General features: G+C 57.8%; 2 protein-coding genes across 6 annotated transcripts in view; one reads left to right on the top strand and one right to left on the bottom strand.

The window, feature by feature from the left end:
- NFKB2 (nuclear factor kappa B subunit 2) overlaps window positions 1-10,968 on the top strand; it is an 11,747-nt gene extending 779 nt beyond the window's left edge. Inside the window, exons 2-21 of the mRNA XM_019555527.1 lie at window positions 109-380; window positions 929-1,027; window positions 1,273-1,424; window positions 2,416-2,522; window positions 2,810-2,968; window positions 3,625-3,729; window positions 4,098-4,183; window positions 4,373-4,511; window positions 4,675-4,794; window positions 4,935-5,120; window positions 5,472-5,613; window positions 6,139-6,253; window positions 6,636-6,843; window positions 7,232-7,401; window positions 7,758-7,860; window positions 8,414-8,670; window positions 9,428-9,497; window positions 9,618-9,790; window positions 9,872-9,983; window positions 10,077-10,968. Of these exons, the coding sequence (XP_019411072.1) occupies window positions 109-380; window positions 929-1,027; window positions 1,273-1,424; window positions 2,416-2,522; window positions 2,810-2,968; window positions 3,625-3,729; window positions 4,098-4,183; window positions 4,373-4,511; window positions 4,675-4,794; window positions 4,935-5,120; window positions 5,472-5,613; window positions 6,139-6,253; window positions 6,636-6,843; window positions 7,232-7,401; window positions 7,758-7,860; window positions 8,414-8,670; window positions 9,428-9,497; window positions 9,618-9,790; window positions 9,872-9,983; window positions 10,077-10,216 (2,915 nt within the window). The 3' untranslated portion in view covers window positions 10,217-10,968. The remainder of the gene's footprint in view (window positions 1-108; window positions 381-928; window positions 1,028-1,272; window positions 1,425-2,415; window positions 2,523-2,809; window positions 2,969-3,624; window positions 3,730-4,097; window positions 4,184-4,372; window positions 4,512-4,674; window positions 4,795-4,934; window positions 5,121-5,471; window positions 5,614-6,138; window positions 6,254-6,635; window positions 6,844-7,231; window positions 7,402-7,757; window positions 7,861-8,413; window positions 8,671-9,427; window positions 9,498-9,617; window positions 9,791-9,871; window positions 9,984-10,076) is intronic.
- PSD (pleckstrin and Sec7 domain containing) overlaps window positions 10,819-13,160 on the bottom strand; it is a 72,380-nt gene continuing 70,038 nt past the window's right edge. For all 5 annotated transcript variants that reach the window (XM_019555998.1, XM_019556000.1, XM_019555999.1 and 2 more), the window contains one exon: window positions 10,819-12,900. In XM_019555998.1, the coding sequence (XP_019411543.1) occupies window positions 12,661-12,900 (240 nt within the window). In that variant the 3' untranslated portion in view covers window positions 10,819-12,660. The remainder of the gene's footprint in view (window positions 12,901-13,160) is intronic.

The following is a 13,160-nucleotide window of genomic DNA, read 5'->3' as shown; positions in this document are numbered from 1 at the left end:
GGACGCCTGGTCCGGCTGGCTGGAGCATCCCAGGGCACAGCGCTGGCCTGTGATCCGTCCCCAGGGGCTTCCCATCCCGCTCTGCCCTTCATTCCGGTGGGTGAGCAGGGCCATCCCCTTCCCGCTCAGCCCCTACCACGAACCCCAGAAACGCTGTCCCACTGCCAAGGCTACGGGGCCTTCGCTGGTCTGAAGTTCCCGTAGTGCCAGAGAGAACTGGCTGCAGCTCAGTGAGGGTGTGCTCGCCATGGCCTCCCACCCAGCGCTGCCGACCGGCATCACCAGGACGGGGGGCAAGTGTTCTTTCTCCCCTCAGTATCTTTCCTTTCTTCTCCCCAGCCGAAGGCCCATATCTTCTCATCATCGAGCAGCCAAAACAGGTAAGGCCTTGGCAGCCCTGTTCTCTCTATACCAATGATTTCCAAAGTTTTGTTTGCGGCCTGCTTAGTGGGTGGGAAGTCGTGCTTGGGGCTTACGCACCCGACTTACCTTGCTGACAAATGTGCCGGGTCAGCTCATACAGCTGAGTGCCTCCAAAAAGCAATTGGAGAAGTGGAAACTGCGGGTTCAGTCAGAGCTTCCAGGCCCTTTATAAGGGAAGTCTTTTATCCTTAAGAGTGGATTACAGGGCTACTGCTAAGATTTGTCAGTCAGCTGCTTCTGAAGGGTCAGTGGCTACCGCTTCACCAGCCAGCTGGATCTGTCGAGGACAGCCACCGTTTCGAGTCCCCGCGTGGGTCGCACGTTGGGAACCGCTGCTCTAGACAGTGGTGTTTCACCGCTCTCTGTGGTGCCTTCTGGTTGGGGAAGCTGGGGCTGAAGTAGCTGTGAACCCACTGCCTTGAGTGTAGGGTCCCTGTGCCCAGCCCCCCGGTTGGCAGGGCGCTCGGGCTCTGGCGGTGCGGTGACACGGGTTCTGGTTCTGCAGCGCGGGTTCCGGTTCCGATACGGCTGTGAAGGCCCTTCCCATGGTGGGCTGCCTGGAGCATCTAGCGAGAAGGGACGCAAGACTTACCCCACAGTCAAGGTGAGCACCAGGCCCTGGAGGAGACGGTGCTGTTCTGCCCAGCCGTGGGGGTACTCCCTGCACCTTGTCTGGCACACGGTGGGGGTAGGGGTGAAGCCTGTGCAGGGCATGTGTGTGCTTCACGGTGCTTAGGATGGGATTTGTTCCTGCCATGGGGAGATTGTAGACGGGGTCTGAGGCCAGAGCTCATGGGGTGGAGGTTGTCATGATTATGAACTTTCTGAGAGCTCCCCTTTGCCCTACAGATCTGCAACTATGTAGGCCTGGCACGGATTGAAGTGGACCTGGTGACCCACAGTGACCCCCCGCGTGTGCATGCCCACAGCCTGGTGGGGAAGCAGTGCAACGAAGCTGGCAATTGCATTGTGACTGTAGGGCCCAAGGACATGACAGCACAGTATGTACTGCACTGCTGAAGGCTGGGGAAGGCTCCTGCAGGCCCCGGCTAGGGGGTGGCTATGCCGCAGTGGATGATGGGCTTGGGTAATGTCCCTTGTGCTTAGTGTAGGGAGCAAATGTGTTAGGCTTGTGTCCCTAGCCCAGCTGCACCCCTGTGCAGGCTCTCCTTCTGTTCACAGCTCAGCATCTTCAGCAATAGTATTAGGTCCTGGTCCCTGTGTTGGGGGTGCTTCCTTCCTCTTGTTCTGCACCACACAACCTCTACCCATTAGCTCCCACTGCTGCTTTTTAGCTGGCTCCTTCCTTCAACCTTCATGAATGACTGACTGTATCTGGGCTGCTTGGAAAAGGTCTTACCTGACAATCCCTTGCATAAAGCTCCCTGCAAAGCCCTTTGCCCATGCTAGACAGCTGGGAGGCAGGTGTGCAGGTTGCGTGAGCATATCTGGAAAGTCCCTTGAAGCTGCTCGCTTCTGGCAGAACCAGTTGGGTGTGCCAAAGGGCACTGGCTGAAGTTCTGAGACTGCGTTGTGGGCTCAGTTGTGGGGCAAGGCAGATGCTGTGTGTGGGGTACTCTGGACATGAGGCTTTGGGGCCTTTGCTCCTAGTAGCTTTCATCAAAATCCAGCCTGTGTTGTCAGCCCAGTCTGACTTGGATTCCCCAGGCTGGTGCCATTTCCTGAACCTCTCCAAGCTTGGCCCTGCCCTCCATACTGGAGCTAGCTTGACTTTTTCCCAGCTTCCCCAATGGTCCCTTCTATCAAGGCCTCCTTAGGAAATGCATACATCAACTCTTTGCTCCTTAAGTGCCCCTCTTGCTGGCAGATTTAACCCTTTCTGCCAAGGGCCTCACCACCCTGCATTTGCTCATCCCTGTTTCAGTGACTGGCAACCCCTCCTGCATCCCTCTAGCTGCAGCTGTTGGGCAGGCTACTACCCCACCCCAGTGTCCTTGCTCACTGATCATCCCCTCGGCTCCTCTCCCCCAGGTTCAACAACCTCGGGGTGCTCCATGTGACCAAGAAGAACATGATGGAGATCATGAAGGAGAAGCTAAAGCAGCAGAAGTTGCGTAACAGAAGTCAGCTGCTGACAGGTAAGGGGCCACAGAGAAGGGTGGCCAGCCGGACATAAAGCCAGGGAACAAACTGCAGGGAGTTTGGGGGGTGGGCAAGGGACTGGCACTTGCTGCAAGGAGTGAAGTCAGGCGGCTCAAGGGTAGGCTGGAGCTGGGTTGCAGAGGGTCTGGGGACCTGGGGAGGGGCAGTCAGGGGGGATAGAGGGAGTGGTGCAATGCAGGATGGCGCAAGGGGCTCTGAGCTAGAGTCCTTTCCCAGCACTGGGCAGCCTGCAATCTTGGCCTCCCTTCCCTCCCCGGGGCAGATTCTGAGGTGCGAGAGATTGAGGTGGAGGCAAAGGAGCTAAAGAAGGTGATGGATCTGAGCATTGTGCGTCTCCGCTTCACCGCCTACCTCCGTGACAGCAGTGGGAACTTCACCCTGGCCCTGAACCCTGTCATCTCGGACCCAATTCATGACAGCAGTAAGTGCTGGGCATGCCAAGACCCAGCTGCTCCAGGCACTGAAGCGGGTTTGCCCTGAGCTTGTGTATGTTCTTGGAAAGCCCTGGGCTGGGAGGTTGGCTGTGGGAGAAATGTCTGGATTTTCCCTTCACTCAGAACTAACTCGGGGCTCTTACAGCTTGGGCTCTACTTGGTCCCAGCTGCCCTCTTGCTGTGCACCCAATCTTCAGGAAGAAACAGGTGTCCATGGCCTCCCACCTCATGAGCAGGAGCAAACCTAGTTGGCAGCCATGGTGGAGCACTTTCCCTGGGCATGTGGCTGTTGGGCATGTCAGGAAGGGCACGTTGTTGGGCAAGGTGTTTCTCTGGGATTTGCTGATTCAGTGCCTGGGGGTTTTCCCTGTACGGTGTTGTCAGTGGTTGGGCTGGGCTGCGACAGCAACCCGATGACTCCCTGCTTTGCTCCCTGCAGGGTTGCAGAGGAAGAACTACTTCCTTGTAAGAGATGTTTTGGGGAAGGAGGGTTGAAGCAGGACAGTGTGCAGCTAAAGCAGGACCCAGGGACTCTGGCAGGAGTCACATGTGCCTCTCTAGAAGCTCTGTCATAGCTTGTGTCTGTGTGCCTGACAGGGCAGCAGCTCCAAGTGTCGGCTCAAAATGCTCTCCCTCTCTGCAGAGTCACCTGGGGCGTCCAACCTGAAGATCTCACGGATGGATAAGACAGCTGGCTCAGTGCGGGGTGGGGATGAGGTCTACTTGCTGTGTGATAAAGTCCAGAAAGGTGAGGAACCAGCCTGAGGCCCCCTGGGCATCAGGAGGATGCTCTAAGGTTTAACAGAGAATCCGTCTTCTGGAGCCAGACAGGTTGGCAGGCCCATTTGGAACCTGGGGGAGGGGAGAAGACAGAAAAAATTGCTGTGAGGAGCCTGGGGGGAAGGGGGAACCAGGAAATGTCTGGTCTCTACTGAGGATGCAGAAGAGCTCTGAGGTGAGACCATGGCAGTGACTGCAGTGCCTCCCTGTAGTGGAGGAGAGGCTGGAGCCCTGGGTAAGGCCCTCCTGCCCTGCGGGAGAGCTCTTGGTAGCTGGATGGTCTCTGAGCTGCTGCATTAAACCCTACCCCTGTCCCTCCTTTTCCTCCCACCCCAGATGACATAGAGGTGCGATTCTATGAGGACGATGAGAATGGCTGGCAGGCTTTTGGTGACTTCTCCCCTACAGATGTGCATAAGCAGGTAAGGCAGGGGCTGCTTCCAGCAGTAAGGGGGCTACAGGGATTGAGGGGGTCATAGGGGCCTCTTGCCCTTCCTGCCAGAGGATGGGTGACTAGAGGGTACTGATGAGTGGCTTGGGGGAGTAGGAGTGTGGGGATGAGTAGGCAGGTGGCAGCAGTGCCTGACTCTGGGTCTTGTGTTGTCCTCCAGTATGCCATCGTCTTTCGCACGCCGCCCTACCACAAGCCCAAGATCGACCGTCCTGTCACTGTCTTCTTGCAGCTGAAGCGGAAGCGAGGGGGAGATGTGAGCGACTCCAAGCAGTTCACCTACTACCCAGTGGTGGAAGGCGAGTGCTGCTCAGTGCAGGGCAGGGGCATGGCTGGGTCTGAAGCTGCTGTGTCCCTGCCCTGATTGGGGGCAGAGGGAGTGCTGCAGCTGCCAGGGGAGGACTGCCCTGGCAGGGTGGGACTGAGGCCTAGCTCTGACACTCTGACTTGTCTTTCCTGCAGACAAGGAGGAGGTGGAGAGGAAGCGGAAAAAGGTGCTGCCTCAGTTCCCCCAGCACTTTGGTGGGGGCTCACACATGGGTGGACCCGGCGGAGGCACTGGTGGGTTTGGATCGGGTGGAGGTGAGTTCAGATTTTTTCCCCACTGTGAGCTTCCTCTTGAGGGCTGGGCACCCTGCCTAGCTGCAGCAGCAAAAGGTGACCATGGCGGGCTCCCCCAGCTCTCACCTTAATCATGGTTCTCTTTCCCTCATGGCCTACAGGTGGGAATCTAAGCTACCCTTATGCCCCTGGGCTGGCTTACAACAGCATCTACTCATCAGGCCCCCACCCCATGGGCAGCTACCAGAGTGGGGTGCAGATGGCCAGAGCCAGCAAGATGGAGGAGGAAGGTGCTGAGAGGCAACTACCAGCAGAGCAGAGTTACAGCCAGGCCCTGCAGTACCATGGTATGGCAGGGGTGGGGAGACCCTAGGGGTGCCAAGGAGGTGCTGATCCCAAGGTCTGAGGGATTAGTGCTGCACATGTGGTTTCATGGAGAGAGGGAGCATGGACTGGAAAACAGCCCTGCATTGCCGCAGGTCCAGAAGGCAGAAAGAGTGAGGGTGGGATAGTCTGACCTCATGCTCAGGACACGAGCTGATGTTTTAGGAGCCCAGAAGGAAGCACTGCCTCCAGTTCTGGTGTGGCCAGATGGCTGTTCCCCACTTTACTGTGGTGGGGTGGCGAGCAGAGCGTGTTGGTGGTGAGTCTGGGGGCCTGAGCTGTCTCTGGTGCTGACATCCTGCTTTGCTTCTCAGCCCAGCTGTGTAACATGCGGATACTGGCACTGACACAGCGTAATGCCCATGCCCTGCTGGACTACTCGGTCACTGCTGACCCACGCATGCTGCTGGCTGTTCAGAGGCACCTGGCAGCCTCTCAGGATGAGAATGGAGACACGTGAGTTAAACAGAGAGGCTGGGACTCCTAGGAAGCATCTGCTGTGCAGGGGTGGGGCCTGGAGGGCTCAGGTCCTATGTCTGAGCTGTGCTAAGCACGTGCTCCTTTCTAGCCTCAGAGGGCTTTTTCCTGCACCCCAGAGGTTCCTCTGAAGGGATCAGTGGGTGTTCCCAGGTCCAGCCTCAGCTCCTTGTGCCAGTATGCGAGTGCCTGCCTGCAGGGTTTGGGCCAGCCCCCACAAATGTTTCTCAATGCTCAAAGGCCTCTGTGGCCCACAAAGTCAAGGCTTGTGTGCCAGGAGTTTTTCTTCAAGCTTGGATAGAGGCAGGGTGGGCTGGGTGGGCACAGGAGCCCTCTGCAGCTGAACACTGGCAGGGACAGGCTGGACCTTGTAGAATAAGTGGAAAGAAGCTGGGAAGTGCTGAGCTGGCTGGGTTGGAGTGGGGATGGCCAGGAGCATGAAACTGGGATGGGGTTTGGAGCATGCAGCGCTGTGGAGCAGGAGCTGAGGTTCTCTTCCCACAGGCCTTTGCACCTCGCCATTATCCACGAGCAGACGGCTGTGATTAAGCAGCTGGTGGAGGTCATCAGTGGTATCCCCAACCAACAGATCATCAATGTGGCCAACCACTTGCAGCAGGTGCGGAAACCCTGGGCTGCCCCGTGACAGACTCCCCCTGCTCTTGCCTTGCCATCTCTGTTGGAGCCTTTCTTGTCTTGCACCTCTGTTCCTGGGCGTAGCCCATGCTCTGCTGTCTGGATGTGCAGGTGTCTGGGTTCAGACACCTGCACATCCAAGTGAGACAGCGTGGTGTGCCAGGGCCTTTGAAACACCAGAGACCCTGGGGTATTTTGCTATCTGCTGAGAGGCTGCTGAGCCCAGGAACTGGGCATGCTGTGCCCCCTAGTGGCTACCGGGTCTGGACGGCAGAAAGTTGCACTTCCAGTGGGGGAGGGGATGGGGTGAGGTGATTGCAGCTCTTTGCCCCTTGTGAGCTGGGCTGTCTCTGGTCTCCCCACAGACTCCCCTGCATCTGGCCGTGATCACCAAGCAGCCGCAGGTGGTGCAGTTACTGCTGCAGGCTCATGCAGACCCCACTCTGCTGGATCGCTATGGCAACTCGCTGCTGCACCTGGCGCTCCAGGCGGGTGATGAGGAGGTGCTTAAGATGCTGCTGGCACATCTGGGTGCTGCTGCCCTCTCTTTGCTCAATACACCCAATTACCATGGTGAGGAGAGGGGCAGAGTTTGCGGGGGGGGGACCAAATGTGCTGAATGAAGGGCAGTGGGACACCCAGGAGAGAGCTTCTCCCCATGTGACTGACTGACTCCATGGGCTTGGATCTGGTCCAGTCTGGCCACACCGGGAATGACTTGGAAAGGTCCCTGCTGATTGTTCCCACCTCACAGAGTTGTCTGCTCTGGTCCCTGAGCCCCTTGGCCCAGGGAAGCAGCCCTTGGAGAGACCTGTGTGCAAGTGTGTTCACACTAACAGGGGCCAGGGTGGGCTCTGGTAAGGCAAGGGGAGATGGCATCTGAGTGGGATGTGGCAAGGAGGGGAGGGGCAGCTGCTTCTGTCCTGTGGCTGGCACCAACACCTGCCCTCGGATGTTCCAGGGCTGCTCCCTGTGCATGTGGCTGTGCAAGTGAAGAGCTTGGCTTGCCTGGAGCTGCTGGTCCGGAAAGGAGCTGACGTGAATGCTGCCGAGCGGCAGGGTGGGCGGACACCTCTGCATCTGGCTGTGGAGATGGACAACCTCAACATGGCTGCCCACCTGGTGAAGAAGGTATGGGGCTAGGAGCCCTCCTGGGGGTATCAAGGCACCCAGTCCCTCCCTGTCCATGGGGCAGGGAGGGCTCTTGAAGCACAGGAGAATGACAGGAAAGCACAGGCTCCAGCCAGGCTGCTGCCCAGGGTTCCTTTTGGTATCCTTTCCTCAATCCCTGCCCTCAGACTGGATGCACTGACATGGGTCTGCAGTGCACTGAGCGATGTGGGAGTGATTATACTGCCTGCCTGGAGGGATGAGTTGCCAGGGGCACTCCCTGCTGTTGCATCTGGCATGGAGGTGGAGGTCGGGGCAGTGGGCCTGTGGCACTGGTTCCTTCCCTTCCTCAATGGCTGTTGTGGTTTCGCCTGCAGCTGGGAGCAGATATCAATGCGAGGACATTTGCTGGGAACACTCCTCTGCATCTGGCTGCAGGCCTGGGCTCTCCCACCCTTACCAAAATGCTCATCAAATCAGGTAATGCTTCTTTCTGACCTCATGATTCAGCAGCCCCTGAGACATTGTGCAGCTGAAGCTGTGCTGGCCAGGCTCCAGCGAGCCCTTTTAGGGAAGGGGCTGGTTCCCTGCTTGTAGTCTGGACTATGGGAAGAGGTATCTGGTCCTCTTTGGGACTGGTGAGTGTGCAGGTGGGAAAGAGGACCCACTGGGGGATGTCGGGCTCTGGGCTGGGGCTGGAGGCCATGTCTGCTGTGTAGGTAGGGTGGATCTTAGAGCCTGGGGTGCCAGAGACCTAGGGCCAGGCAGTAGCCTCCCTCCCTGAGTTAGCCCAGTGGTTTAGCCTTCAGCTCAGCCGCACTACTTAGCCAGGTCTGGTCCCACAGGGAGAGTGGCAAAGGGTAGCTGCTCAGGATAGGGGCACTACACGGTCCTTGCTGCACCAGATTCCTGCTCTCTGCCAGCTGGAAGAGAGTGCAGCCCTGGGGCTGTGAGGTGGCAGGGGAAGGGTGGGAGTTGCTTGCAGTCCTGCTCCGAGTGCTCTAACTCCCATGTCCCTTCCTTTCTTTCCCAGGGGCAGACGTTCTGTGTGAGAATGATGAGCCAGTGAGTCCCAGTCCCTCCTCCTCTGAAGCAAGCAGTGATGTGGACACAGACCCTGAGGAGCAGGAGGGACACATGGATCTGGGAGAGGCAGATACTGCCATGCTGCAGGATATGGATGACATGGACCTTGGTGTTACTGCTGGGAAGAGGAGCAAAGAGTCTCGTGCCAGTGGGGCAAAGCTGCGCCGGAGACACACACCACTCGACTTAACCCGGAGTCAGAAGGTGCAGATGGCGAGGGGTTAAAGCCATGGGAATCTAAGTTCCCAGAGCAGGAGGTCGGAGGGGGCAGGGTGTTTGCTGTGGCATGGCCTGTGGCACTGTCCTCACAGGCAGGCATTAGAGACTGGTGCCTGGTAGAGGGTCATGGGTGCCCTTGGTGCCCTGGCAGTGTGGGTGGCTCCAAATGTAGCATCCCATGAACACACCAGCAACAAGACATGTATGTAGCTGCTGTGGTCAGTGCCAGGACATGGTGAGGGGAGACATCAGCGCACTCCTGCCAGGAGAGCCTGCTACAGGTGGAGCCAGAGCCAGCCAGGGCACAGCTGAGGACTGGCTAACTGAGGAGCAGCTTGTTCTCTGCCTGCAGCCTATTCCCTGCCCGCAGCCAGGCTGGTCCTGCCCTGCAGGCAGTGCCTCTTCCTCCTCCAGTCTGGGAGCCACTCTTCTTACGTAATAGATATGCAGTCTCCTTTACCTTGCCTGGTCTATGGGGGCCTGGGTCCCAGTGGCAGTGGGGCAGGGGCAAGGTGCTTAGTGGGGTAGGAGAGCATGTGCGGTCTGTGCTGCAGCCCCTGGGGTCAGTATGTGTGGCTCTGGCGCCAGGTGTCATTGCCTGTTGCCAGCTTGCCTCTGCAGGCCAGGCTCTTGACTGTAGCCTTTGGCCTGGCTGGGGGGAGGCCTTAGTCTTGCCATGCTACCTGGGCAGGGCATGCAGTGGCCACTGCTTATTTAACTGTAGTGTGCTCCTGTCCTCTAGGTGCGGGAGATATTGCTGCGCGCCTCACAGCAGGGCCCGGAGTCAGAGCTGCCTGCAGTGTCCAGGCCAGGTGAGTGGGTCCAGCCCCACCTGGGGCCTCACCACAGATGCTATGCCCAGGCCAGTCCATCTCCCTTGGTCTCACTGAGGAGAAGGGGATAGGGCCTGCTGACACATTTCTCCTACCCAGGGAACATCCTGTCCCTTGACAGCGAGATCCTGCAGGGACTGGAGCTGCTACTGAATCAGAATCGTGGGGGCTCGGACTGGACTGAGCTGGCCAAGAGGCTGGGGCTCTGCAGCCTGGTGGAGACCTTCAAGGACACAGCCTCCCCCAGCAGGAGCCTCCTGCTCAGCTATGAGGTGAGTCCTCTCCCTAGGATGCCCTTCCCAGCCCTTTCACTGCTGCCCCATGAGCCCCTCTCATTGCTGCTCTCTCTTCAGCTCTCCGGTGGCAGTCTGAGCAGCTTACTGGAAGCGCTGGACTCCATGGGGCTCAGTGAGGGTGTGAGGATGTTGCGTAAGGCTGAGACATACAACAAGCTGCAGAGCACAGGTAAGGGCCAGGGCTGAGCTTGTAGGGGCAGGGGGATGGGCTGATGCCTCACCTGTGCCTCCGGGCTCATCATGGTGTCTTCCTGCTGTGCAGAGCTCAAGGAGGACAGTGCCTATGGGAGCCAGTCGGTGGAGGAGGAGCAATCATCAGCCTTAACCCCTAAACTGTGCCCGCCAGCCTCTGCAGAGCTGCCAAGCCCACTCGCCCACAGCCAACAGCAGCAAGTGCACTGAACCACTGGGCGCATCCTCTGTGCTAGGGAGCCCAGCTGTGAATGACATATGGGGAGGGAGGAGCCGCTGGAGGCTCTTGCACCTGCGGTGGATCAAATACAAGTGCCTTTGGGCCTAGGGCTAGCTGCCCATACTGGGCCCCAGCTGCCCTGCTTTGGACTTGGTTGGAGCCCACAGCCCAGCCCCCGCTCTGCTCTTATTTAATGGTCCCTAGTTTGGTTCCAGGTGAATAAAGGACCACTATTCCTACTGCTTCTGCACTTGGTGTCTCCAGCATCCTCCCTAAGCAGAGGGCCCCAGAGCTACCTACTGCACAGGGTCTGCAGCAGGGATGGTTACAGGCCCCGACTCCCATGATCTGGCCCTGCAGGCTGAAAACTCTCCATTCTCTTGGCGCTCTTCTTCTCCCACCTGGACTCTGCCCACAGGATACTGGGTAACCCACACCAGGTTGCTCTGGCCTGCTGCCAGGGTGACTGAGGCTTTGTTCAGTTCAAAGTGCTGCCCGTCGCAGCCCCTAAGACCAGCTGCTGCCCCAGCCTGTGTATCCACCCCTCTGGGAGCAGAGGACAGTGGAAGAATCACACCCTTGGCAAGATCTCGAGAGCAGGTTTTACTTCAGTACCTGATGGAAGAAGCTGTACAAAGGTTTCACCTAGAGCCATTTGCTCGAGGATGGATTTTTTTTTTTTTTTTTTTTTTTTTTTGCAGTAGACTCAAAAGAGTGCAGAATAAAAAGTTTGACACATTCACAGAGTCAGTGCTGGAGCCAGCCAGGTCCCCATGGCCAAGAGCAGCACACCACTCTCCCCCTTCCCTCCCAACCCAGCCCTCCTGCAAGGGGGGTGGGAAGGGGTGGCAGCTGCATGGAAGGCTGCCTGCATGAACTGCTGCCATTCAGGGAGGGCCCTATGGGCATGCTGCCCCCTTCTGCTCCACGCCTACTGCCTTTTCAGGCTGGGCCTGCTGCCCAGCCACAAGTGCTTGATGTTGCTGTGCTGCAAGTAGACCCCCTTGCACTAAGTGCCAGGGCAGCACTGGGTGGAGAAGGGGGCCTTGGCTTCAGCCCATGCAGCAGTCCTGTTACCTTGGGAGAAGAGAGACGAGCCAGGCCAAGCCTGGTGTCAGGTATGTGCAACTCCTGCCCCAGGTTACAATACACATTCCTCTGAATGCTTGTGCCAGGACCCAAGGAGGCAGGGGCTGAATCCAGCTGCCAGGACCTGACTGCTGCCTCCAAGCCCTTTTAGAAAGGGGAAGATCAAGGAAGGAGACAGCTGTACAGAGGGGGAAGACACCACCTGCAGCTGTTGTGTGTTTCCCCTCTTTGTTAGTTGCTCCAGCCTAACCAGTGGCTGGGAATTAACCCCATTCACACCCTCCCCACTTACCAGGAAAAGACAAGGTACCTCGTGTGCACCAGCCCAGCACCTGGCCTCAGCCACTGCTGCTGAGGCTCCAGACAGCAGTTGAAGCTGCCTGCATCTGTGCTCTAAAGGGTGAATAGAGCCAGCCCCTTGATTATGGCTTTGTCATCTGGCTGGAAGCAAGCTCCCCTTGCTATGTGGTTGCTGCTCAGACCACAGGCTCATGTGAGGCTGCAAGACGGCATCTAGTGCAGGAGCAGGGAGGAGTCTGCACCAAATGAGCTGCCTCTTGTGTGTGACATAGAAAACAGATGAGTGCCAGGGCTTCTGTGGGCAGGGCTGGGGCCTCAGCCCAGGGCCCTGATTAAAAACTGTCCAAAAAATGCAATGCTTCTAGGAAATAATTCTTTTTCACAGTTCCCCCAAAAAATCATCAAAATCACCCCCAAAAAACTTCACGTAGTTCAGCTCATTCAGGTACTAAAAAGTGCAAAACTGTATCACAAAAACCATTCAAAACAGTAAGAAATGGGCAGGGTGGAGGAGCAAGGGGCCATGGCCAGGATGTGGATGGCCTGACTGGCCCAGCTGGCAGGAAACAAAAAAGCAGCTTCCAGCTGGCATGACCAGGGCTGTAGCACTGATGCATTGACTGGCCCTCTTTGGGGTCTCTACCCACAATCCCGTCTGCCCTAGAGTCTGGTGGGCAGCTCACAGGGCCCGCCTAGCGTAGGGCAGCCACTGTATAATCTAGCCCCATCACTCTGCTCTCAGGGAACCTGCAGCCAGGTTGAGGTGAAGCGGGTAGAGGTCTTGCTAGGAAGTCTGCAGGTATGGAGATGGTTCCCTTGTTGCTACTGCACTGCGTCGATGTTTCCCATGAGCCTCAGTGGAGGGAACTGGTTCCATGCTGATGTGTTGGGGCTCCTTCCACTGGTGCTGGTGGCAGGGTGAGCGCAATCAGCCCCCATGGCTTGTGCCCGTCAAGGATGAAGTCATGCAGGTTTGGGCTGGTGTGGGCATGGCCTCCCACCATGTAGGGCTGGAACAGGAATGTGCAGCTTGCTGCCCTTGCCCCTACGATTTCTGCGGATGGTTGGTGGACTGACGGGTGCCGCCACGCTCTGAGATGTTGCGTTTCACCTTGGGGCCTGTGCTGGCTGGCTCCACGTTGAGCAAGGGGCTGGAGCGGGATTTCTTGAGGTTGTCCTCACCCACTGCCGTGTCAAACAGCGTGGACTCAAAGGCTGCCAGGTCATCAGAGCCAGCTTTCAGCTTGGCACGCAGCAGCATGGCATAGGTGCTGTAGCGTGATTTCTGCAGGGACACAAAATGAGACATCTAATTTGCTGGACAGAAGAGGCAGTGGCATGCTCAGGCCTGCTGCACAGGCTGCAAACTGCTCCTACCAGTCCCCTGAAGCAGAATTTGGAGGCTGCTCGGTGCAGCCTGGCCAGGGACTGTAGTGCTGCAGGGCCTGAGTTATGGTGCTGAGCACTGCTCTCTTGAAGGAGCTTGACAGCCAGGGCACTGGGGGCTCCTACCTGTGCTGGCTGGCAGCACCAGCTGGGAAGGAA

Source organism: Crocodylus porosus, unplaced genomic scaffold (genome assembly GCF_001723895.1).
Source record: "Crocodylus porosus isolate Cpor-Errol unplaced genomic scaffold, CroPor_comp1, whole genome shotgun sequence".
Classification (NCBI taxonomy): Eukaryota; Metazoa; Chordata; order Crocodylia; family Crocodylidae; genus Crocodylus; species Crocodylus porosus.
Note: the sequence above shows the minus strand (reverse complement) of the source record. Positions and strands in the feature narration are given on the sequence as shown.